The sequence below is a fragment of the Sus scrofa genome, chromosome 4 (assembly GCF_000003025.6).
Source record: "Sus scrofa isolate TJ Tabasco breed Duroc chromosome 4, Sscrofa11.1, whole genome shotgun sequence".
NCBI lineage: Eukaryota > Metazoa > Chordata > Mammalia > Artiodactyla > Suidae > Sus > Sus scrofa.
Window position 1 is genome coordinate 99,930,116 of NC_010446.5, and position 23,273 is coordinate 99,953,388.

The 23,273-nt window shown below is 46.7% G+C and overlaps 1 protein-coding gene across 2 annotated transcripts; it reads left to right on the top strand.

Moving 5' to 3' along the window:
• On the top strand, nucleotides 228-17,941 carry ACP6 (acid phosphatase 6, lysophosphatidic). Of its 2 annotated transcripts, XM_021089952.1 has the most exons (11): nucleotides 231-542; nucleotides 627-924; nucleotides 6,706-6,834; nucleotides 6,953-7,083; nucleotides 7,436-7,515; nucleotides 10,648-10,735; nucleotides 11,508-11,640; nucleotides 12,630-12,730; nucleotides 15,155-15,250; nucleotides 16,960-17,125; nucleotides 17,746-17,941. In XM_021089952.1, exons 2-11 carry the CDS (start codon nucleotides 706-708, stop codon nucleotides 17,887-17,889), a joined length of 1,287 nt encoding a protein of 428 aa, XP_020945611.1. In that variant the 5' UTR covers nucleotides 231-542; nucleotides 627-705; the 3' UTR covers nucleotides 17,890-17,941. The 2 variants fall into 2 exon arrangements, with proteins under 2 accessions (XP_001928381.3, XP_020945611.1); XM_001928346.6 differs by having other exon boundaries at nucleotides 228-924.

The following is a 23,273-nucleotide window of genomic DNA, read 5'->3' on the forward strand; positions in this document are numbered from 1 at the left end:
ACCCAATCCTACCCATCTTCACGTTTTCCTACCCTAATTGCCCGACAAACTCGCGGATTCACTCCCACACACTGAAAACCTAGTCCTGGAGAGTTCCAACGAGCCGGCTTCAGGGGCGAGGCCTTCTGCCCAATGCGGAGGAAAATACCTCCCAGGGAGGGCCCGCGGCGCGCAGCCTTGTGGGAGTTGTAGTTCTAGGAACTCAGAGCCCCCGGACAGACGTCACCGCGGGACTCGTTTCCCGTGCTCCTCGGCGCGGGTCCACTTGGGGCAGGTTCCTGAGTGGGTGAGATAACGAGTGGAAGCTTATAGAAAAGTGGAGTCACTGCAGTCGAGGAACTCACGGCTGGTTCCTGTCATTTAAAGAATACTAGACGCCAAACTTGCAATACAAGTTTAAGGGCGAAAGATGAGCTAAGCTCCCGCCTGTCCATTTTGCGGCAGCAGCGGCCAAGCCCGACCCGGGTTAAAATTCCCGGGGAGTCTTCGCTGCTCACAGCTCCTCTTCTTACTCCACTCTCCCACTCGGGGTCCCCTTCAGGGCTGGGAGTCTCAGCGGTCTCAGATTGGTGTCGGGGGTGGGCGGATGTGCTCTCCCGCCGACTCCCGGGAACTTGGGGGAGGCCGCTGAGCCCCGTCGCCCGCGGAAGACTTGCGTTCGCTTTCTGCACCCTCACCCGGGAGGGCAACCCAGGGGATTCCACCATGATCTCCGGTCTCTTCAGGGTGCGCCTGTGGGCCCCAGTGGGCGTCTTCACGTCGCTGGTACATTGTCTCCACCAGCGGCGGGTGGCCCTGGCCGAGCTGCGGGGGGCGGACGACCAAAAGGCAGTCGACCAAAGCTTGCTGGAGCTGAAAATGGTGCAAGTCGTGTTTCGACACGGGGCGCGGAGTCCTCTCAAGCCGCTCCCGCAGGAGGAGCAGGTGAGAAATCGGCGGGGCTGATGGAGGCAAGGACTGTGTGGCCAAGCCGTGGCGGGCCAGGCACTTCGCCCCAACACGAGCTTTTGGAATTTTATTCTCATGCAGCGGGGGTTCGGACTGGGTCCAGATGAACGGAAGATAGTTTGAACAAAGGTGCTGGTGCCCTCTGTCCCCAGCCCTCTGGGGCCCTCTGATTGTAGGGCAGTCCTGGGAACTTAAAGTTATGTCCCTGATGGCTGTGATGTATAGCACAGCCTCCTGAAGTGTGTATAAATCGCCTAGGAATCTTGTTAAAATGCAGATTCTGATTCAGCAGGTGCTGGATAGGGCCTGAGATTCTGCATTCTAATAAGTATTTGCGTGAACTTGAGTACAAGTGACTTGTGTGACCATTTTGACAATTTGTCAGAGAGTGAGTTGCAAGGAACTTTGTGACAGGAACAACCCTAACTGAAATAAGAGTGGATAACAGAGGTTAATATCTTTGGGAATAGATTTTACTTCAGCCTTCTCTCAGGGTTTGCTGGAGACCATTTGCGATCCCTTGAATCAGGTTCTTCGGTAACAAGTGCTGTATCTTGAGGCTCATTTTGGGCTTCTAAATCTATTGTACAAGGAATCAGAGGTAGAAAAAAAATTAAAAAGTATTAGTCTTGTGGCTTTGTTTTGAAATGTGCCTGATTTTGGTCAGGATAATTATGATTAAAACACAAATTGTTTTTAAGATGATTATGTTTTCTGGATTTGATTCTTGGGGAAAGCCAGTAAAGATCTCTTGGCCTTTCATAGCAGCAGGCCTGGAGTTAAATAATTGTCTTCCTATTGAAGATAAATAGGCAATCTGAAATCCCCAGGCATCTAGGTGTCAAACTTACCTGTGAGGTGTTTTTGCTTTGTTGCTTCTCCAGGTTGATGTTGGGGCAAGTTCAACAAGATATCCAGACGTAATATTGGATATACTCATGATGATAGTTGCTTTAAGAAACCCTTAGAGTTGTGTCCTCCCATTGTACAACCAAAAATCCAATTTTTAAAGCTGGCTGCACATGAAATCAGACCTCTACAGCACTTCCCATGTACATAAATAAATTTTGGTCTGCACTTTATTCTATTATCAGGTTTCTAGTTAGCTTTATACCAAATTCTTTATGGTACCAGAATTCCTTCCCTTGTCTTTCCCTTCCTTCTTTCTTTTCTTTTTCTTTTCCTTTTCCCTTCCTTCCTTCCTCTCTCTCTTTCTCTTCCTTTCTTCCTACCTTTCTTTCTTTCTTTCTTAGATGCTTGGATCTTTTCTCAGTCCCTTACTTTGCCTTTTATATTAGGTCATGAAATTTTCCTTACGGTTTTGTGCCTCGCCTGTCTCTTGTGTACTCCCCTTTCTTCTCCATTTATTCTCTGTGTAGAAAGGCTATATGAAAAAATAACATATAGGAATAGAAGACAAAGTTATCAGTGGTAGCAGAGAATAAAAGTCTGACTGTCTATGCCTGGACCTCCTATGTATAGTATATGTACTCCCTTCCGGGGAAAATGATTTAGATTCTTTTGGGGCCTTCTCCTGAGCCACAGGGTGTGTGATGGATATCTTCTGCCTTTATGTTAGAAGGGGCAGTTGTAGCTCAGGTAGAATGTCAGCTTCATTTGTCTTTTTTAGTTACAAAATATAGAGCATCTGAGTTCTCAGTTTCATTTTGCAGTTAGGTAGGGCACATTACCCTTCTTGCCTGCTCACATTCTCCAGACTTTAGGAAGATGCATTAAAAATCTTTGATTATCTTGTATAAAGTCTTGTGCATAAAAGTTGGTGTAGAACCAACTCTTGTTCAACTTAGACTGTGAGTAGTTTCTGAATGTTCTTGTTCAGGTTTTTTGTTTTTTTGTTTTTTTCAGGCTCCAATTTGATAAAGGTTGTTAATGAGATTTTCTAATCTTCCTGGTTCTGGTATTAATTATACTCAGTAAGGCAACAATTCTAAAACTAAAATTGCCTTCGATAGAGGTTTCCAGGCTTCTGACTGGTTGATAGATGAACATATGTGACAAGTCACTCCATTCAGTTATCTCACAAATCCTCAGAAAATATTATTTTTTAAAACTAGATGTTTTACTGAGTTGTTTTCTTATGGCTTGAATGGTTGTGGAATTAAACTGACTTCATCAGAGTATTGTATCTTTGCCCCGGAAATAAAGCTCTGATGGAGTTCCCGTTCTGACTAGTATCCATGAGGAAGTGGGTTAGATCCCTGGCCTCACTCAGGGGGTCAGAGATCCGGTGTTGCTGTGAGCTGTGGTGTAGGTTGCAGACATGGCTCAGAGCTGGCATTGCTATGGCTGTGGCATAGGCCAGCAGCTGTAGCTTGGATTCAACTCCTAGCCTGGGAACTTCCGTATGCTGCAGATACAGCCCTAAAAAGGGGGGAAAAAAAAAGTAAAGCTCTGGAACTTGATTGGCCATTTTTTCTGATCATTACATTAGATCCAAGTAAACTTTCAAAAGATACATTTGGCCCTGCTCTCAGATTGCCCTCAGCTCCTCTCTATATGATGGTAAGATGGCCCCCAACCCAGGCAGATTCCTGTTTTTATAAAATAAAATCCAACCACCCTAGCACCACTGTTCATGAAGACATGTGGGTCCATATTTGTTTGATAGTGCAGATGAGCTGGAAAGAATGATGCCAGATGGGCTGGAAGGGATAATATCAGTCTCATTATTGATTAATACTTATCCAAACTCAGCTAAAAGAAGCAGTTTTCAGAAAGAATTACATGAAGGATATGCCAGTTGGTCCATTCATCCCTGTGCAGTGGTGGTTCTTAATCTTGGTGGGACATTGGACTCAACTGGGGAGCTTTAAAAAATACAGATGCCTAGGTCTCTCTCCCAGAGCTTCTGATTTAATTGGCCCATAGCATTCACACTCTGGTGCAGCTTTAGAATTCTCTGGACTGGATAGCTTTAGAAACGCTGAGGCCCAGGAGATTTGGAGGTTATTAGCCCAGGTAGGGGCTCAGACATGGGTAAGTCTTTAAAAAGTTCCCAGTGATACTAGTGTACAAAGTTTCAAATCATTAGTTTATTCTCAAATCTACACCTGGAAGTTTTTGTTTACTTTTATGTAGATTTTTTTCCCCCTTTTACCTGGAGTGTAGCTTATGGATCCAGTATAGTATTGTCTTCACAGAAACGTGCTATGTTGAGGGAACAGTGAGAAACAATCTCACAGAACTCATTGCTGTGACTACTGCAAAGATGTTCATTATATTACTCTATCCACTTTATGAGGACCCTTGGGAGGAATTTGCCTCTTAGCATGAGAAATGGTATGCTTCTCCTAAACAGTCGGCTTGCTTTTATCTAGCTGATCAAGTTTCTCCTTTTACATAAAAGCCAGAAAGCTGAATGCTGATCTTTTGGCCCATCTACAGGAAATATATGGATCTTCACAGTATGCATTTTTGAGAAAGTTTATGACCGTATCCATTTTTTTTTTTTTTGCCCCTGTGCTCATTTGCTTTTGTCTCTCTTGCCTACTTAGAATTGGTTATCTTACTATAGTTTAGGTATTGCTATCACCTAAGTTAGTTCTTGAAAATGGAGTATGAATAAATAAATAAAATTATAAAGTTAATCTTTGCCACTAACTCTGGACCTGAAAAGCAGGAACAAGAAGCGAGCTGAGGGAGTTCTCATTGTGGCTCAGTGGTTAACAAATCTGACTAGGAACCATGAGGCTGTGGGTTCGATCCCTGGCCTTGCTCAGTGGGTTAACGATCCGGCGTTGCCGTGAGCTGTGGTGTAGGTTGCAGACGCGGCTTGGATCCCACGTTGCTGTGGCTCTGGTGTAGGCCAGTGGCTACAGCTTTGATTAGACCCCCAGCCTGGGAACCTCCACATGCCGAGGGATCGGCCCTAGAAAAGGCAAAAAGACGAAAAAACAAACAAACAAAAGAAGCAAGCTGAAAGAAGACGCAGAGGAATCAGTGGTCTGATCTGGAGAGGGGAAGAGAGAGGCATAGTGTCAGTATAGCTAGGGACAGGCTGGGCCAGCATGTAGATGTTCTGGAAGGCAGATGCTTATCTCTTGAACTAGAAGAAGCTATTCATATGATGAAAGTGCCCTAGCAAGATTATCTAGGTGGTTATGCATTGTAGAGGTCAAGGTTTGGTGTAGGGATGGGTGAGCAGTGGGGAGAGTCAGTTGTTTGAGTTTGGGGGATTAAGAGAATTGGGGTAGCACTGAGAAAGTCATAATACATTGGGAAGAGGAGCTGGTATATGGGATTAGAATAAAAGACCTTTTGAAAAGTGAATTTGGAGGATGGTTGACTTAGAAGGCTGTGTTAGCTTCAGGTGTACAGCAAAGTAAATCAGTTATACATATATATATATATCCATTCTTTTTCAAGATTCTTTTCCCATGTGGGTTATTACACAGTATTGAGTAGATTACTCTGTGCTATACAGTAGGTCCTTGTTACCTATTTTATATATAGTGGTGTGTGTGTGTCAATCCTAACCCCTTAATTATCCCCTCCCACACATTGCCCCCTTTCATGACCATGAATTCAGTTTCAGAATCTTTGAGTCTGTTTTTCTTTTGTAAGTTCTTTAGTGTCACTTTTTGGTTAGAGTCTACAGATTAGTGATCTCACATGCGATTTTTTTCCTTGTCTGACTTTACTTGGTGTGATAATTTCTATGTCCATCCATGTTGCTGCAAATGGCATTATTTCACTCTTTATGGCAGTCAGAATGGCCATCATCAAAAAATCTGCAAACAGTAAATGCTGAAGAGGGTGTGGAGAAAAGGGAACCCTCCTACACTGTTGGTGGGAAGCCAAATTGGTGCAACCACTATGGAAAACAGTCTGGAGGATCCTTAAAAAACTGAAAATAGAACTACCATATGATCCAGCATTCATATTCCTGAATATATCCAGAGAAAACCATAATTCAAAAAGGACATGCATCCCAATGTTCATTGCAACACTATTTAAAATAGCCAATGCATGGAAGCATCCTAAATGTCCATCAACAGAAGACTGGATAAAAAAGATGTGGTACATATATACACAATGGAATATTTCTCAGCCATTAAAAATACCTTTGTTTTTAAAATTGAAGTCATCACATCAGCCTCAATGAGTGAAGAATTTTAAGGGCAGTTGGAGCTGTGAGACCTGTGACTACTTGTTATATTTTGAAAACCATTAAAGTACAGTTGGGGCAGGAGCCAGATTCTAAGGAATAAGGATTATGGTGAAGAAGGGCAGCTACTTGTTTGATATACTGGATCAAAGGAAGGGAAATACGTTGTAGTTACAAGGGGCATTAAGTAAGTCCCTAACAGGGGGCCATAAAACCCTGCAAATTCATTTCTTAAAAATTCTAACAAGTATATGGTCACTGAGATTATATTATATTCATTCATTTATTCATTCATTTGTTCATTCATTCATTTACCAAGTATTGGGTACCAGGCATTCTGGCTGCTTCTCCCCTTTACTTCAGTCTGGGCTTAGTGCCAGAGCAGCCTCTGAACAGTGAGTACTAGTGTAGCAATAATAGGACTTGGGCTAAGGACACCCGGAATAATAAATCAGAGTCTTTTCTCCCCTTAATTGGAGCTGGAGTTAAAGTTTCTTTTCTTTCTCCCCACAGGAAGGTTGCTGGTCAAGTGTGAGTGTGATTCCAGCTATATGCTCCTGGGTGTTAACGCTCTAAATAAGTTTCAAGAGCCTTTTTAAACACTGTGTTGTTTTTTGCAATCATGACAGGTGGAGTGGAAGCCCCAGCTATTAGAGGTCCCACCCCAAACTCAGTTTGATTACACAGTCACCAATCTAGTAGGTGGCCCAAAACCACATTCTCCTTTCGACTCTCAATACCAGAAGACCACACTGAAGGTGAGCAATGCTTGCCAGCTCTGGGAAGTGCCCTGCAGAGCTGACATGGTTTTCTCTGGGCTGAGTTGGGCAGGCTGTGAGAGGCTTTCATTCTCGTCTCTCTCCTCCCCCACCTCAGGGGGGCGTGTTTGCTGGACAGCTGACCAAGGTGGGCATGCAGCAGATGTTTGCCCTGGGAGAGAGGCTGAGGAAGAAATACGTGGAGGACACCCCCTTTCTTTCGCCAACCTTCAACCCAGTGGAGGTCTTGTGAGTCACTTGAAAATGGGCTGTTGTACCCAGAGTAGGGTCTTGGGCATGAGAGAACTTTCCCTGACCATCGTCCCCCCACCCCCCAGCCCTAGATGGTTCCCACTCTCAAGGTAATCTAGGGACAGTTACCCTAATGTAATAGGGTTCTTTGAACAGGCAGTCACTGGAGGTCCCATTCATTGGCCTTTAGGTCCCTGGGGCAGCCAGCCCACAGGGAGATAAAGGCTAATCCTGGCCCCACAGCTCCCTTTATGGAGTCTTGGAAGCTCTTCAGCTGCTCTGTGGAATAAGGTTGAATGGATATATAAATCTTCCTTTTATGAGTTTCTCTACCTTTTTTTTTTTCCAGCATTCGTTCCACTAACATATATCGGAACCTGGAGTCTACCCGGTGTTTGCTGGCTGGGCTTTTCCAACGTCAGAAAGAAGGTTTGAGTGTGGGGTCTACAAGTCAGCCCCTGGCCCTGAGGAGTTTTTTCTTCTCACTTCCAAAGCCCTTCTCTCTCTTTCTTGGTGCCTGTCCCCTTAGTCTCTCTACTTCTGCTCATGGGCTTCCATAGTATACTCGGTACTCTGGCGAACCCCTCCCAGATAGCCTTCTGCCACCCTTCCCAGCCTGACCTATACATTTGCAACAACGCATCAGCCACTCTGATGCCCCTCCAGCTCCTGACTTCTCTTAAGGGTCTACACAAGCTGCATGAGGCAGCCCCAGCCAGGTCTTGTGAACAATACCGGGAGCTTTTGGTTTAGTTGAGACACTGCTGAAAAGGAAGGGGCGGGGAGGGACATTTCCCTGAGACCCAGGTCTGCTGCTGGTCTTGGTGATAATCCACGGCATGACCCAGAGGGTTTTGACAGTATTCCATATGGCCTTTCCTACTTGAGAAAGTCTGTCCAGTTTGGGTTTTGACATATCCAACCAGTGAGTGATCATAACTAGTGGTTCTCAACCTTTTCACTACCAAGGACGACATTTATTATTTTCCCTATGGATCTCATGTATTGAGGGCCTTTGATGATCAAATGAAGCTGCATTTTGTCATTTGTAATTGATTCAAATTTACATTTAATTGCTGGTCTGAGTTTCAGATCATCATGACCGCCCCAATATTAAAATACTAAAATGACGCCATAGGGCAGAGGTTCTTGTTATTTTGTTTAGCTTCCTTCGCATTATCTCAAGTAGAGATAAAATTTCCATTAGGCTTTTTTAAAATATGTAAAATATAGAACCTCCAGGCCAAAGGACACTGGCCTTGCTCTCAGCTGAGTTGAGTACTGCTGCTAATTCTGGCTGAAGTTGGCTGCTGAACACAACATGTGCCCGAGTAACACAAAGCAATAGAGTGGACTGCCCCTTACTTCCTGGGAGCCCCTGAGCTTAGGAACAATCCACAGTGCCCAGCCTTCTGAAAGTTGTTCCCCTGCTCAGGTTCTAAAAGGCAGATGTCCTCTTCTCAGAATCACCAACATATAACTGAGGTAGGAAAGGTGTTTCTTGGTGGCAGCCTGATCACAGGCAGGTCTCAGACTCGGGCTGCCCCAGGTTTCCTACAAGGATGGACGTGGTATCAACACCAGCCTCTGGTGTGGCTGTCCGGGTGGCTGCTCCCTGCCCTGGACCAGACACCCTCACACTCCAATTTGACTTCTGTCCTAGCTGCTTTCACACTTTGGCCAGGATCAATGGGCTTGAATAGACCAAAGAACCCCATGAGGTGCTATCATTTGTGAAACTGGTACAATTTGGGGATATTGTTTCCAGAGTAAAATCCTAGAGAAGTCCCAGAGGTTTTGTGTAAACTGCAGAAAATCAAGCTTGGGGGGTGTGGGTGGGGGAGAAGCTGAGGTTGTTGATCTGTACCATTTGGCCGTTCACTAATTCAACACATCTGAGTGCCAACTCAAATGTGGCTTATTTAGTATAAACTACGTCCAACATCCAGACACTAATGTCATGATAGGGATGATCATGCGTTAATTAGAGGTTTAAATCACAGATATTATTATTCTAACATTTCAAGGACTCAGTATACAACCAGCATTGTTCGGAGGGCTTTTTATATATTAACTTGTTTAATTCTTGTGATAACCCTGCAAAGTAGGTAACATCATCGCCAGTTTGTAGATAAGAGAACTAAGGCACACAGAGGCTCTATGATTATCCTAAGGACACAAAGCTAGTGAATGGAGGACCTGAGACTCAAAACTCTGGCAGTCTGGTTTCACAATCCATACTCTTCACCTTTATGCTCTGATGCTTCTCAGAGGACATGTGCATCTCAAGAGTCCTCTGGTCATTTGGTCTATTCTTTTTACAATGTGTTCTGCAAAACTCCAGGATTCTTCAGAGGGGTAAAAAACTACAGAAAAGGAGGGGGATGAGGCCTACAAGTAGACTCTGCCTTGTACCCCTACCTTAAAGCCATCAGCACTTTTTCTTTTATTACCTTATCTAATAGTGGGAGAAATAAAGCTTCTCTTGCCTTAGAAACAATTGAAAATCGCTTGTATTTGTCTCATCCCTTCCATTTTCACACGGGCCCCAGGGGAGGGAAGTGACTTCCCAAGGCCACCATGCTGGTTAGTTGTAGATTCAGGGCTAAACTCATGACTTTCAGTCACATCCCCTTCTTCTGTCCAGACCAATGACATAAGTCTGAATTCTGATATTCTATCAAAAGCTACTTTTAAAATCCTGGAGTTTTGACTATCAATAATTTTTGGGGGAATAATAGCTTTTTGGGGTTTAGCGTCACCCAGTCACTCCAAGGATTGACCTCAGTGAATTCCAAAAAGCTGCTGATGGGAGCTGTTTCTTTTGCCATCAGAGAAGGTGAGGCTGAGCTGTATAGACAAAGGAGCTGCCACAGGCTGTTGCCATCTCTGGCACAGAGCAAAGTGTGGGAAGGTGTTAGAGCACCTTCCTTGGGCACTAATGGCAGGGTCAAGGGTCCTTGTGAGCTCCGAGGAGGAACAAGGTGTATAAGAAGCATTGCTTGTGCTCTAATCTTTGGTTGCTGGTAGTTCATCTAGAAGCCTGGCTTTTCTTTTGACTGAGGCTATGGGGTCTGAGAGGATTTGTGACCCTCTGGCCGCCGTTCTCAGATGGTCATTTAAGTCACCATATTGGCCTATAGGATTGGACTTCAGGCAGCAAGAACGTCACCTAGTTCGGATAAAGTCAGTGACTGCCTCTTCTTTATTAGAAGCCAAGTGCTGGTAGTATCTCCAGGCAGGCATTTTGGGGAATGGGTCACGAAAGTGCCAGTCTGATTCTGGCCTGTATCTGCTCTAGTCTATGGGTGGCCCAACAGGAAGGGTTGTACTAGACAGAACAAGGCTGCTACTTGCTGTCTTCCTTGCTCAGACCACAGGGGAGCACCTGTTGGCAAGGCCAGGGCTGGTTGAAGGCATTCCCTGTCCTTAAGGAGTAACCTTGCCGATCCCTCCTGGAGCAGCCCCATCTGTGTAGACAAAGAGAAAAGGGAAGGGTGGAGATGCTGGGAAGAACTAGCTGAAGCGTCTTCCCGCCCGTGCTTCCCACCTTTCTTCCAGGGCCCATCGTCATCCACACCGACGAAGCAAGCTCTGAAGTCTTGTACCCCAACTACCAAAACTGCTGGAGCCTGCAGGAAAGAACCAGGTAATTGCCCCGGGTTCTAGCTCATGAGAGGAGGTCAGGCAGTGTTTTACACCTTTGCTGGCAGGCTCTGCCTGAACTGAGGGCCTGCCCACACTGGCTGTGCTGGTGGCTAATGGATGGGAGATATTAAGCTCAGGTCCAGGAAGTGAGGTGGCTCTTGCTCACAGTGACAGGCTCATGAAGGTACAGGAAGCCTGGGGAAAGCCACGCGCTAAGCTGGAGAGGTGGCGTATACAGCCAGGAATAGGGTTTCACCATGTACCAAGTTTTATCCCCTCTTCTATCCTGGACTCAGAGGGGGCAGATGAAGAAATGTACACAAAAGATGAGTAAGCCAGTCAGATGGGCGAGCAGAAGAAGACAGATTCTCCTCCTCTGACAACGTGCTGCTGTGTGGGATAGATTGTTTTGGGCTGCTGGCACTTTTCAGTTTTGAGTTGTTTCTTGGCCGCACTAAAACTTTGTAGTATGTATTCTTCTGAAGAAGGAGAAGCAGACCTGGCCAAGCGTGCATTGTTTTAGGTATAACAGAAGGAGATGCTGGAGTGGGATTTGGGAAACCCAGGTTATCTTCTAGCCCGTTCTGGTACTTGCTAACTTACTTTCACAAGTCATTTGGCCTCATAGAATTTTAGTTTATTCGTCTATAAAATGGCAACACTACTAGCTAACCCCAGTGAGTTGCTGTTGAGGATTCGATGAGATCCCAAATGATGAATGAGATCCCTTTACAATATGAGGGACTATAAAGAATGACTTTACTTGTTGGCAGAGGCCGGAAGCAGGCTGCTGCCTTGCAGCCAGGAATCTCAGAAGATTTGGAGACAGTGAAAGAAGGGATGGGCATTGCCAGTGGTGATAGAGTGGACTTCCTCATCCTCTTTGACAATGTGGCTGCTGAGCAGGTGGGATGGCCGTCCTCCTTAGGGCCTGGAAATCATGGGAGGGGGCTGGGCTCGGGGCGCGGTGGGGGGTGCTGGCTCCTGAGTTAGAACCTGGTGGGGGCCTCCTGGCTTGGAGGCAGCTGTAGCACTTGTGGGCAGAATGGATGTGGAAACTGAGGGGTGGGGAATAATGGGGGGGGGGGCTCCTCACCAGGTTAGGTGCACAGACATTGAGCTCACCACCAGAGTTTCTTAAAGCATGTCCCCCAGAGTCCCCAGGTTGTGGGTGTGTATGATGTGTGTGGGCAGGGGTGCGGTGGGTGATGGGGAGGGAGGGATTATGGTCTCAAAAGTTTGGAATCCCTTTTCATTGGGTCACTTTTTGGAGAGTCTTTGTGCACATCAGCCTGTTAAAGAATCTGAGAAGCCTGTAGTAAAGAAAGCTGGTTAGTCTTTAAGTCATTTGTTCTTAAATGCGCTTAGCCGTAGAATCGTTTTCATCTAATAAATACTGAAGACCGCACAGTGGGTCTTCCAAAGTCAGACACCCGGAGGCAGTATGGCCTGAATCCTTCTTCTCTTGGGAAGATGAGAGTGTGCCCTGAGGGCAGAAGTGCACGTTGTCCTCATGCATAAAATAGGTTTAAGGTTATAAAATAGGAGTTTACATAAAGTATTTATTCGGTATACATTTTGGAAATCATTCTGGGGAAAATGAAGGCCAAGTTGAAATTTATGAATTCCTTGCTATGGATTTTATCCAGGTTTTTTAAGCTTAAAAATTTACAGATGTTCTTTACTTTGAAATAGATGGGAGCATCAGAAAAGAAGGAAACCCAGTTTTTTCCTGGGCCTTCAGATCTCAAGGAATAGCTTCAGAGGGGCTTGGGGATAGAGGGTTTTGAGCTGATAGAGGAGCAGGCCCTTGAGGCCCCGTGGAAGCTGATCAGCTGCTTGGCCCAGAGGATGAGGAGCCTTTCTTTCTAAAACTGTACCCATGGCCCCTTCAGGTGCACAGCCTCCCGAGCTGCCCCACGCTGAGGAGATTTGCACGGATGATTGAACGGAGAGCTGTGGACACAGCCTTGTACATCCTGCAAAGAGAAGACAGGTGAGGGGCCTGCTTCAGCTGCCGGCACAAAGTCACGCCTGGTCAGGCCTCCTGGTGTCAGGGGAAGGGGGCTCACCTGGCCCCCCCAACCCCTGCCAGCTGGCTGTGTAGAGGCTGAAATCCCCCCATTCTGCTGGCTTTCTTGAGGGACTCGGCCCTCCGTCCTTCCATTTCCGGAGATGGGACTGGTGACCTAGTGCTTCCATTCACTGTTGTACGAAACTAAGAGCTATCACTCGACTGAGTTTCTCTTAATCACTGGCCTTTTCCCTTTCATTTTAAATTTCAAAGGTTTTGGGGTCAGGGGATGCTGAAGAAAGACTCAATACCGCACACTTTATCCATCACATTACAATTTACAAATCATCTTCCTGTTCTTGCTGTGAGGTAGGGGTCATAACCCTGATAAGCCCTGGCTTTAAAGAGTTGAAGAAACTGGGCCTGCGAGATGCAGACTAGCTTGCCCAGGCTTAGTTAGCCAGTGGCCGGGACAGGACTTGGACCCACGTCTTCTGATTATCAATCCTGTTTTCTCTATTTTACAGATTAACGTAGGGCTCTGTCTTTAGAAGGCCTATTTCCTGACAACCAGAATGGAGAGTTTCTGTTTTACCAAATTTCAAAAAATGCGTTTTTCTGATTGGTTAAAAGCATTCAGCTTGGGGAATTCCTGTTGTGGTGCAGTGGTTAACGAATCCGACGAGGAACCATGAGGTTATGAGTTCAATCCCTGGCCTCGCTCAGTGGGTTAAGGATCCGGCATTGCCATGAGCTGTGGTGTAGGTCACAGATGGGGCTTGGATCCTGAGTTGCTGTGGCTGTGGTGTAGGCCGGTGGCTACAGCTCCGATTAGACCCCCAGCCTGAGAACCTCCATAGGCTTTGGGTGTGGTCCTGGAAAAGACAAAAAGACAGAAAAAAAAAAAAAAAAAAAAAGCATTCAGCTTGTATTCAGAATAGATGACTTGGTGGAAAAGGAGGAAGGAAAGTAGAGGAACAGTCCTGGGGAAGAGAGGTGGGAGGAAAAAGCAATATTCTAAGAATCTGCTTGATCTTGCATAAGAATAAGAGCCTCTGCCTCCTTTTCTCCCACTCAGTCACTGTGTTCACTTTGCTCTTGCCTAGACATCCAGAAGGCTCTAGCCACGCCATTCCACTTAATGCCACTCCCTATGACTTGCTAACTTCCCTCATCTTTTCCTGAGATCCCACCAGACCTAAATTGTGCCTCACTGCCTTTCCCTCCACCAGCACACATACACACATATTCAGGCTTTGTGGCCCAAACATTATCTATTGCAACTGCTTATCTGGGCCCCTGGAGTATGAAAGCAGCCATAGGTGATATGCAAACAAATGGGCCCAGCTGGGTTCCAATAAAACTTTGTTTACAAAAACAGGCAGAAGGGTTGGATATGGCCCACTGGCTGTAGTTTGCTTTCTCCTGGTGTAAAGCATTTTAAACAAGGCCTGATCCTTTGTCCTTTCCACTAGCCCTGGTTTCATAAAACTCATGTTTCTTCAAGGACAAATGGTTACACCTTCACATTGCTGTCTGACCCAGCTTGGCCTACACACATTCTTCTGGAAAGTGTACGTTGCACGTGGTATTGGTTGCCTACCCCTCAGCTATTACACCAACATTCCTTGATTTATAAAGGTGGCCATTTACCCAGTCACCACGTAAAAGGATGAGTCTCAGCCAATCAAGGCAACCCTGTTTCCTTTGGTCAGTGATTGGGTTCCGGGAATTCTGGGAGAGGTTTTTATTTTCTTTGATAAAAAGTGAGAGGCCCCCAAACCAAGCCTTTTTGCTGCTTACTTGCCCCCATCCTCCTGCTTTGTTTGCTACTATGAGAAGACTCGCTTTGAGTTGAGGTAGCCACCTTGTGACCATGAGGTGACAAGCCTGAGAAGGCGAGCAGTGGCGCTGCAGTGCCAGCTGTGGGAGCACTGTCCCTGAACTTCTTGTGAAGTTAGAAAAGTCTTTCTGGTCTCAGCTGCAAAGAAGGGAGGCTGGCACAGAGAAAGCGTAGTTTAGGATGTTCCTTCAGATCACGCTTCTCAGGGTCTTCTGGAATTCACTACGCTCTGGCCTTCCCAGTTTGGTTCTTTTAATCATGAGGGCCTGGTTCTCCATGTCTTATCCTGTTTCCCACAGCCTCATCCCTCCCGTCTCAGCTGTGTTCACGCCAGGTCTACATCCTGGTGCCGTGATTGTTAGCTGTCTTTGTGCATAGGGAGCCCTTGAACTTGAGGCAACACTGTTTCTCTCCTTAGTGCTTATCACTGTCCCTCAAGCATTCCTTGTCTTTTTCTCAGCTCTGTCTGATCAGGTTCATGAGGTGCAAGGGGGCAGAACCAGCCTGCATCCCCTGCATGCTGAGCGCCCACTGGGTACTTAAATACTGTTCACTCGCCGTAGGGAAGGTCTTCAGATGGCAGTCGGCCCATTCCTCCACATCCTGGAGAGCAATCTCCTGAAAGCTGCAGACCCTGCCACTCCATCCGGCAAAACCAGGTACCTGGCCCAGCACCTCGGCTTTGTGCAGCTTGGTGGGGGGTGTCGGGCTGGGGCTGCAGGGAGGGAACCCAGGCAGTAGGGGTCAAGAACGGGCTGTCAGTGACCAAAAGAAGATGTTAAAGAAGCCACAGGCTCCACTCCCAACATTTCTACCTTTCTGCCTGCCACACCTGTCCTACCATGTTTTGAAATTTTTATTTTCGCAAAAAAGAACACTAAATCTATTTTTCCATTTTTTTACTAATTGAGCATGTGTTCAGTGAAACGGCTAATTTTGGTATCAGACGGGCTTGGTATTATCCCGAGTAGGGTAATATCCCATATATCCCCAAACAGTGATAATTGCTTAATAGGTGGTTTAAATACCTTGATTGAGTATATAGAAGGGTAGGGTTTCTACTAGGAATTTTAAAATGTTAGAAGTGGCTCATGAACCCCACTGCCACTTTTGTAGTGCTGGAAACCCCAGGTGAGGGACCACAGATTTGGAATGCTAGGTGTCCCAGGCATTTGCTAAGCAAAGAGTGGTCTGCAGATAAACAGCTTCACCATCACCTGAAATTGTTAGATTCCGGTATCAGCCTGACCCACTGAATCAGAATCTGCATTTTAACAAGATCTCCAGGTGGTCTGTAAGCACCCTAATATTGGAGAAGCACTGTTGTAGACTGCCTTCTTGAGAGAAAGAATTTTACATAGTTAGAAATGTACCATGAGTGGGAAAGGTAGGGGGACAATGAGTCGAAAGAGGAATACTCAGGAACTTTTGGCCAAGATTTTAATAGCAAATCATGTGGATGTTCTTCCTGGTCCTTCACAGACCTGCAATGATAATATATTTCTCATCAGCCTTGGCCACCCTTGCCCCCCTTGGCCTTGGGTCTGTGGAATACTCTAATATCCAACACTAGTCTTCTAGGTTGCGACTCAACAAATAAAACGCTTGATCTTTCCCAAGAGATCAATACAGGGCTCAGGCAGATTTAGATTAAAATGGCAATTTTAGGAGTTCGCATTATGGCTCAGTGGGTTACCAACCCGACTAGTATCCATGAGGATGTGGGCTCGATCCCTGGCCTGACTCAGTGGGTTAAGGATCCGGTGTTGCCATGAGCTGTGGTGTAGGTTGCAGATGTGGCTCTGGCTCGGATCCTGCATTGCTGTGGCTGTAGCATAGGCTGGTGGCTGTAGCTCTGATTCAACCCCTAGCCTGGGAACTTCCACATGCCGTAGGTGTGGCCCTAAAAAGAGGGGGGAAAAAAAAAAAGGCAACTTTATTACTGACTAAAGCCATTTGGAGAATGTCTTGAGAGCCAAATAGGCTTAATAATGAAATGGACTTAATTCCCTTAAGCTGTGAGCTGCCCCAACAAAGAGCGCTTGTGCTACCTAACTCATCACATGGCTGAGATTAGGAAGAACACTTGTGAGAGGAGAGGTAGGGTGGTGCCTCACCCACTCAGTCTCTTCACAACTCACCAGGGGAGGAGTAGGTGGGTGTGTGGGCAGGAGGAGGCCTGGGCAGCTACTCCAGTAGGGGTCTGTCCACTTCAACAGGGAGAGTGGGGACAAGCGTTCTCCCCACCATCTGCTTCAAAGGCCCGGTTGGGTTCTAGATGGAACCCAGTTCCCTCAAAGGAGGCCGGCAGTGTCCTGGCCTCCAGGGTCCTGAGGTCAAGAATGGTGGAACTCTTTTCCTCTTGCAGAAAACTGTACCTGTATGCAGCTCATGACGTGACCCTCATGCCTCTCTTAATGGTTCTGGGGATTTTTGACCACAAATGGCCCCCGTTTGCTGTTGACCTGACCATGGAGCTCTACCAGCACCGGAAATCGAAGGAGTGGTTCGTGCAGCTCTATTACCATGGGGAGGTAAGACCCCTGCAGTGGGATTGGGAGGTGGCTGGGCAAGCCCACCCACCTGGTTTAGCGCCAAGTCTTCCTGCTCCGGCCCAGGGAGTCGCCACGGGTCCATGGGCTCTCCTCCGGGGGCTGTAGCCCAGGAAAAAGGCAGAACTTGGCATATAATGGTAGGCGGGGGCTTGGGCTCTATTCCATCACAGATTCCTTCTAAGAACAGGAGCACCTTTCTCTTCTCCTGTCTGTGTCAGGATGTAACATCCTGACTGCAAGGCCCGTCTTGAAAATTAATGATGAAGTCTTTGGGAGGTGATGTGTGCTCTTAGCACTTTGGGGGCCTTCAGCAGGTTGCTGTCCAGGGGAGGCTAGAGCACTCCCCAAGGGTTAAACCTTTACCAGCTCAGGGGTAAACATGAACGTGTATTCTCAGTCCATTCAACCAACAGTCACTGAGTGACTTTCCCAGGCAGGGCATAGCGCTCTTAATCTGGAGGCTGACCCCTTAAGAGGGCCTTCCCGGCTCTTAGAGGTGTGCAGACGCATTCCACTGAGTCCGAGCCTTTCTGATCCTTGGGCACAGCTGCAAACAGCCAGCGTCCTCAGTGCCCTGCTGAATAATGTCTCTTCCACAGGAGCAGGTGCCAAAAGGTTGCCCTGACCGGCTTTGTCCCCTGGACAAGTTCTTGAACGCCATGTCAGTGTATTCCTTAAGCCCAGAAAAATACCACACACTCTGCTCTGAAGCACAGGTGACGGGGCTTGGAAGTGGAGAGTAATTTGTACAAGCAGGATGTGTTGATTTTTTTAAATAAAATGCCTTTTACACAATGCCTCCGGCTGTTGTGTCTGGAGGAGGCAGGGACAAAGGTTAATGTACTTTACCATAAGGTAAGGGTGTTTCCTTCATGTGGGGTACTAAGGTCTCTTCTTGAGAGGAAAAGGGGTGGTTACAAGGTTTAGAGCGAAAGGATATATCCTATTTTGTGGCTTGATTTCTGCGGCCAGAAAGCAGTTGCCTGTGACATGGGCCAGGCACATCATGACCCTGTAGAATTGTGTGTGGTTTTGGACTTCAGTTCTTTTTCCCTGTCTTCATTTCACAAACATATATTGAACATGTGCTAAGTCGCAGTCGTTATACAAGTGAAAGCTTTCTGCTCTCAAGTTGTTTTAGCCCAGTAGGAGAGGCAGGGAAGTAAGTCAGTGATGACAATGCAGTATGTTTCATTATGTGACAAGGTACCTCAGGGGCTCTTTGGGTACAGGGGGGACACCCCCACCCTGGTTGACAGGGGCTGAGGGTCTTCCTGGGAGGCTCTGCTGTGATCTGAGTAAAGTGGGTGAGTGGGAGTTAACCGGGTAATCCATGAGGAAAGGGTGTTACGTAAAAGATGAGCTCGAGGGTCAAGGTACACTGCTGGGCAGTGAGGTGGAGCCTGGCTGGGAGACCCAGCAGGGAGATGCAGGGAGGACTCTGGCTCCTGGTAGCTGTAGCCCCAGGAGCGTGGATGAAGGCTCTGCATGGTGGGTCAGGACCACTCTCAACACTGTTGCTCCACCTTGATCTGGGACCCCAAGGTTACCTGATGATCTCCTCATTTCCTTAACAATTATCTCATTCTTCCCAGAATCTATTTCAAACATTCGCTGATCTCAAGCCACCAATCCCTTTACTGCTTAGAGAAAATAGCAAGCATAAAATCTTCTCTGCTTCCTACCGTCTCTATGTTGATGACCCCCAGATCACTTCTCTAGTTCAAATTCCACTTCAGACACTCACGTCCACTTGGATGTCCCATCGGCACAAAGCCTGCCCTCTCTCCTCCCAGACCCGCTCCTCCCACAGCCCTCCCCATCTGCATGGAAGACACCCCCACCATCCACTCAGTCACTAAACCAGAAGTCTATCCTTGTCTCCTTCCTCTCACATTTTCCTGTGTCTAATCAGTTAAGTTCTATCAATCCTACCTATTTTTTTCTTGAATCTATTCATATCTTTTCATCCTTAAACTTCAATATCCCCTCACCCTACTAATTACCATATTTCTAAGTTCACTGAGAAAATAAAAGCGGTCAGAGGAGAAGGTCCATATCCGCCACCCCACCCCCATCCTGCTAACCCAGCTACACTGGTGCGTACAAGGCCCCTTCCTTCCTTTACTAAGAATGAACCATCCCTACTCCATTCCAAGGCCAACCCTCCAGCTTTGCATTAATGCATGCAAATAATTCTTTCCTGTATTGTTAATTTTTTCTTCCTACCAGTTATTCTCATTAGCTTACAAATATGCTTTAAAATCTCTGGTCTTACATTTTTTTCCCCACATCTTTGAAGTACTATGCTACTTTCTTCTCCCCTTTCTAGCAAACTTCTCAAAAGAGTTGTTTATACTTGCCATGTCTGATTTTTCCCTTCCCATTTCCCTCTTGAACCAACTATGATTCAGTATTCACCCTACCACTCCAAGGAAACAGCTTTGTCAAAATCATTGATGACCTGAGTGCTAAATCCAATGGCCAATTTTCCATCTTCTTACTCAGGTTCTCATCATCATTCTTCGAATATTTTCGCCATTCGGTTTCCATGACAAATACTCTCCCAGTTTTCCTTGCATCTTACCTTCTCAGTTTTTGCAGAATCTACCTTTTAAAAAAATCTCTGTGTGGAATATCTCAAAGCTTAGATACTTACCCCGTAGTAGGTGGTCTCAAGCAGTTCCATAGTTGAAAATATCATTTCCACCGTGTATCTCCTAAATTTATATCTTCAATTGGAACCGTTCCCCTGAATTCTAATCTCATTTTCAACTGTCTGCTCAACAGTCTCTGCATGGATGTTTGAGATATTTAATATATATTGAGCTTCCCATTGTCCATGATAAACTCTCAATCCTCATGCCTCTTCAGCTTCTCTCACAAGGTTCCCCATCAAGGTAAATGGCATCACCATTAACCTAAGAACTGTGTTGGGCGAAGAACTTTGGAATTACCCTTGACTCCTCTCTTTCTTGTGTCCCACCTCTAATTTATCAGTAAATCCTATTGCATCTGTCTTCAAACGTTATCCAGAATCAACCACTTCTCAAGACTTCCACTGCTACCATCTTCATCCCAGCATCACTGCTCACCTGGATTATTGCCAAGTCCCCTGTTTCTGCCCTGTCCCTCTCCCCCCCTTTTATTCTCAACACAGGTATTGCTTTTAAAATACAAGTCAGATCCTGTCATTTTTCTCAAAATTCTCCCCTGACTTCCCATTTCAAAGAAAGAGCCAGTCATAATGGTTGTCAAGGCCTGTGACACCATCTCCTCTTTCCCTTCTCCCTCTATTCCAGCAGCATTGGCCGCCTTACTGTTCTTGTCTGCAAAGTAGCCCCAAGGCATCTCCTCCCCTCAGGCTCTTTGCATAAGCCATTCCCCTCTCTGGAATGTTCTCCTTGGCATGTGCATGGTTAGCTCTGTCTCTTCATCCAGATCTCAGCTCTGTGTCATCTCAGGGAGGCCCTTCCAGATTTCCTACACAAAATATTTTAGATCCACCCCTCTGCCTCCTGCCACCTCCAGCCTTAATTACATTCTGTCACCTTGAGTTATAGGGGCTGAATTCTATCCCCTCAAAATTCTTTTTTTTTTTTTTTTTTTTTTTTTTGCTTTTTAGGCCCGCACGTGCAGGATATGGAAGTTCCCAGGCTAGGGGTCGAATCGGAGCTGCAGCCACCACCCTAGATCACGGCATTGGCAGTGCCAGATCCTTAATTCACTGAGCGAGGCTGGGGGTCAAACCCACATCCTCAAGAATACTAGTTGGGTTTATAACTCACTAAGCCACAATGGGAACTCCTCAAAGTTCATATTTTGAATTCCTAACCCCCAGTACCTCAAATGTGACTATATTTGGAATAGAGCCTTTAAAGAGGTAATTAAAGAGATCATGTGCATGAGCCCTAAGCCAATATGACTGGCGTCCCTATAAACAAGAGGACATCAGGACACTGACACAGAAGGAAGACCATGTGAAGACACAGGAAGAAGGTGGCCATTGGTGAGCCAAGGAAAAAGACCACAGAAGAAACCAACATCATGCTTTTGGACTCCAGCCTCCAGAACTGGGAGGAAATGCATTGCTGTTGTTTAAGTGCCCTGACCTGTAGTGTTTTGCTTTGGTCGCCCAAGCAAACCGATCCACCTTGCCCTGGCTCTTTTCCCCCACGGTATTTCTCAGTGCTTACATGACACATGTGTGTGTTTATGTGTTAGTCTCCCTGACTGGAAGGTGAACTCCATGAAGGCAGACTTCACTTGTTCACCCGTGTGTCCCGGCACCGAGAGCAGTGCCCAGCACGCGCTAGTGCCCACACGTTTGTTGAGTGAACACGTCCTCTCTGCTGCTACCCTTCTGGCCCACAGTCATCCTTTTAGGTTACTCAGGTCACTCCCTTCCTTGCATTCCATTACCCTTTGAGATGTGGGCCCTGCTGGCCTCTCCAGCTGACCCCCTCGCACCCCCTCACACATCCCCCAGCCAGACCGTCTCAAGAAAGGTAAGTCCCACTCCTCTGGCCCTTGGGACACACTGTTCCCTCCCCTGGCCCCCGACACACATTCCCTTTGCCCACTTATGCCTTCTGATCTTGCCTCTCATGTTTGTTTGTCTCTCAAGTACTGGGATGCCTGTCTGATTCATTGTAGTGTTCCTAGGGCCAAGTATGAGACTTGGCACAAAGTGGACTTCAGCAAAGGTGTATGGGTTCTGACCTCTCTCTCTCCTGTCTGCCTCGCACAAAAGTGGCTTCTGTGCACTCTTTCCCACTCACCACCAGGGGGAAGCATGGAGTAAAGGGAAACACCCAGCCTTCTCGGGGGTCAAATTCTGAGGCTAGTCATTGTTTCCTTGTGACCCTTGGACAGGTGTTTCTGAGGCTGCTTTTCCTCTCAGATAACAGGGAGATAATTATACATACCAGTTAGGGTCCTTGGGAGAATTAATTGCGTAAAGTGTAAGAGCCTTCAACCATTCATTTCTGCTCCTTGGCTATTTCTTCCCCACTAGATTCATAGCTTTAACAGGTTTCCTCAACTAGAAGGGAACATGGGACTGCTCTTTCCAGCTGCTCTCCCTGCAGGCAGTGCCTCCCCTCTGCCCACTCTTACCGAGGAGAGCATGCCTGTGTGTCAGGGGTCTAACCCCTCACCCACTGGTTGTGTGACTGTGGGCAAGTCACTTCTCTAATAAGCTTATGCTTTCCCAGCTATAAGAAAATGATGTTAATATTTGCCTACCTGACAGTTTGTCCTAAGGATGGATGTGAAAAGCACTTCATAAACTCCTAACCTGCCTTGATCCCTTTCTCTTAGTGCTTTTAAAATGAGTGTGTTTTTGTTGTTGTTTCAGGGCTGTACCTGCGGCATATGGATGGTCCCAGGCTAGGGGTCGAATCAGAGCTGCAGCTGCCAGCCTACACCACAGCCACAGCAATGCCAGATCCGAGCCATGTCCGTGACCTACACCACAGCTCATGGCAACACTGTATCCTTAACCCACTGAGCGAGGCCAGGGATCAAACCTGCATCCTCATGGATACTAGTTGGGTTTGTTACCACCAATGGGAATTACCTAAAATGACTGCTGTTAAGGTTAAAATAATTTCCAGAGGGGACTTCAGCCTTGGATGGCAAAGTAAAGGGCCTCCCAGGACAGTAGAGTGGTCACTGTCTTCCCCTGGATGCTGGGCTTGCTTGAGTGGCTGACGACCTGGGGAATTCACCTGACAGACCCTCCTGAGGGCCTCATGGCTTGTCTCACAGAGCTCCTGTGTCTGGTAGGCACTTGGATGGAAGAACTCTTGGGGGACAAGGCCAAGTGCTGCTATGTGCTGACTTCCCTGTAATAGTTTCCTGTAGAGAGTTTAAAAGGACAGCAGGGACATCAGAACTCTGAAAGGCCCACCTGGAGAGTGGCTCAGAGCCCTAGGTCTTGACATGCTGACCTTCTGTATTCATCGTAAGAAACTCAGGTCTTTGCAGGGATGCCTGGCCTGCTTTTCCCTTAACTGGAATCCTCTAGGGCACTGCCCATCTTGGCTGCAAAGGCACAAATACTTTGTTTGCTATATGCCAGGGAAGTATCATTCTTTAGCTTTGGGGCCAAGAGCTGTGGTTC

Coding starts and splice junctions, on each gene's coding strand:
- ACP6 (XM_001928346.6), top strand. CDS start 706: ATGATCTCCGGTCTCTTCAGGGTGCGCCTGTGGGCCCCAGTGGGCGTC. Junction 12,731..15,154: donor ATCCTGCAAAGAGAAGACAG/GTGAGGGGCCTG, acceptor CACTCGCCGTAG/GGAAGGTCTTCAGATGGCAG. Junction 15,251..16,959: donor ACTCCATCCGGCAAAACCAG/GTACCTGGCCCA, acceptor TTCCTCTTGCAG/AAAACTGTACCTGTATGCAG.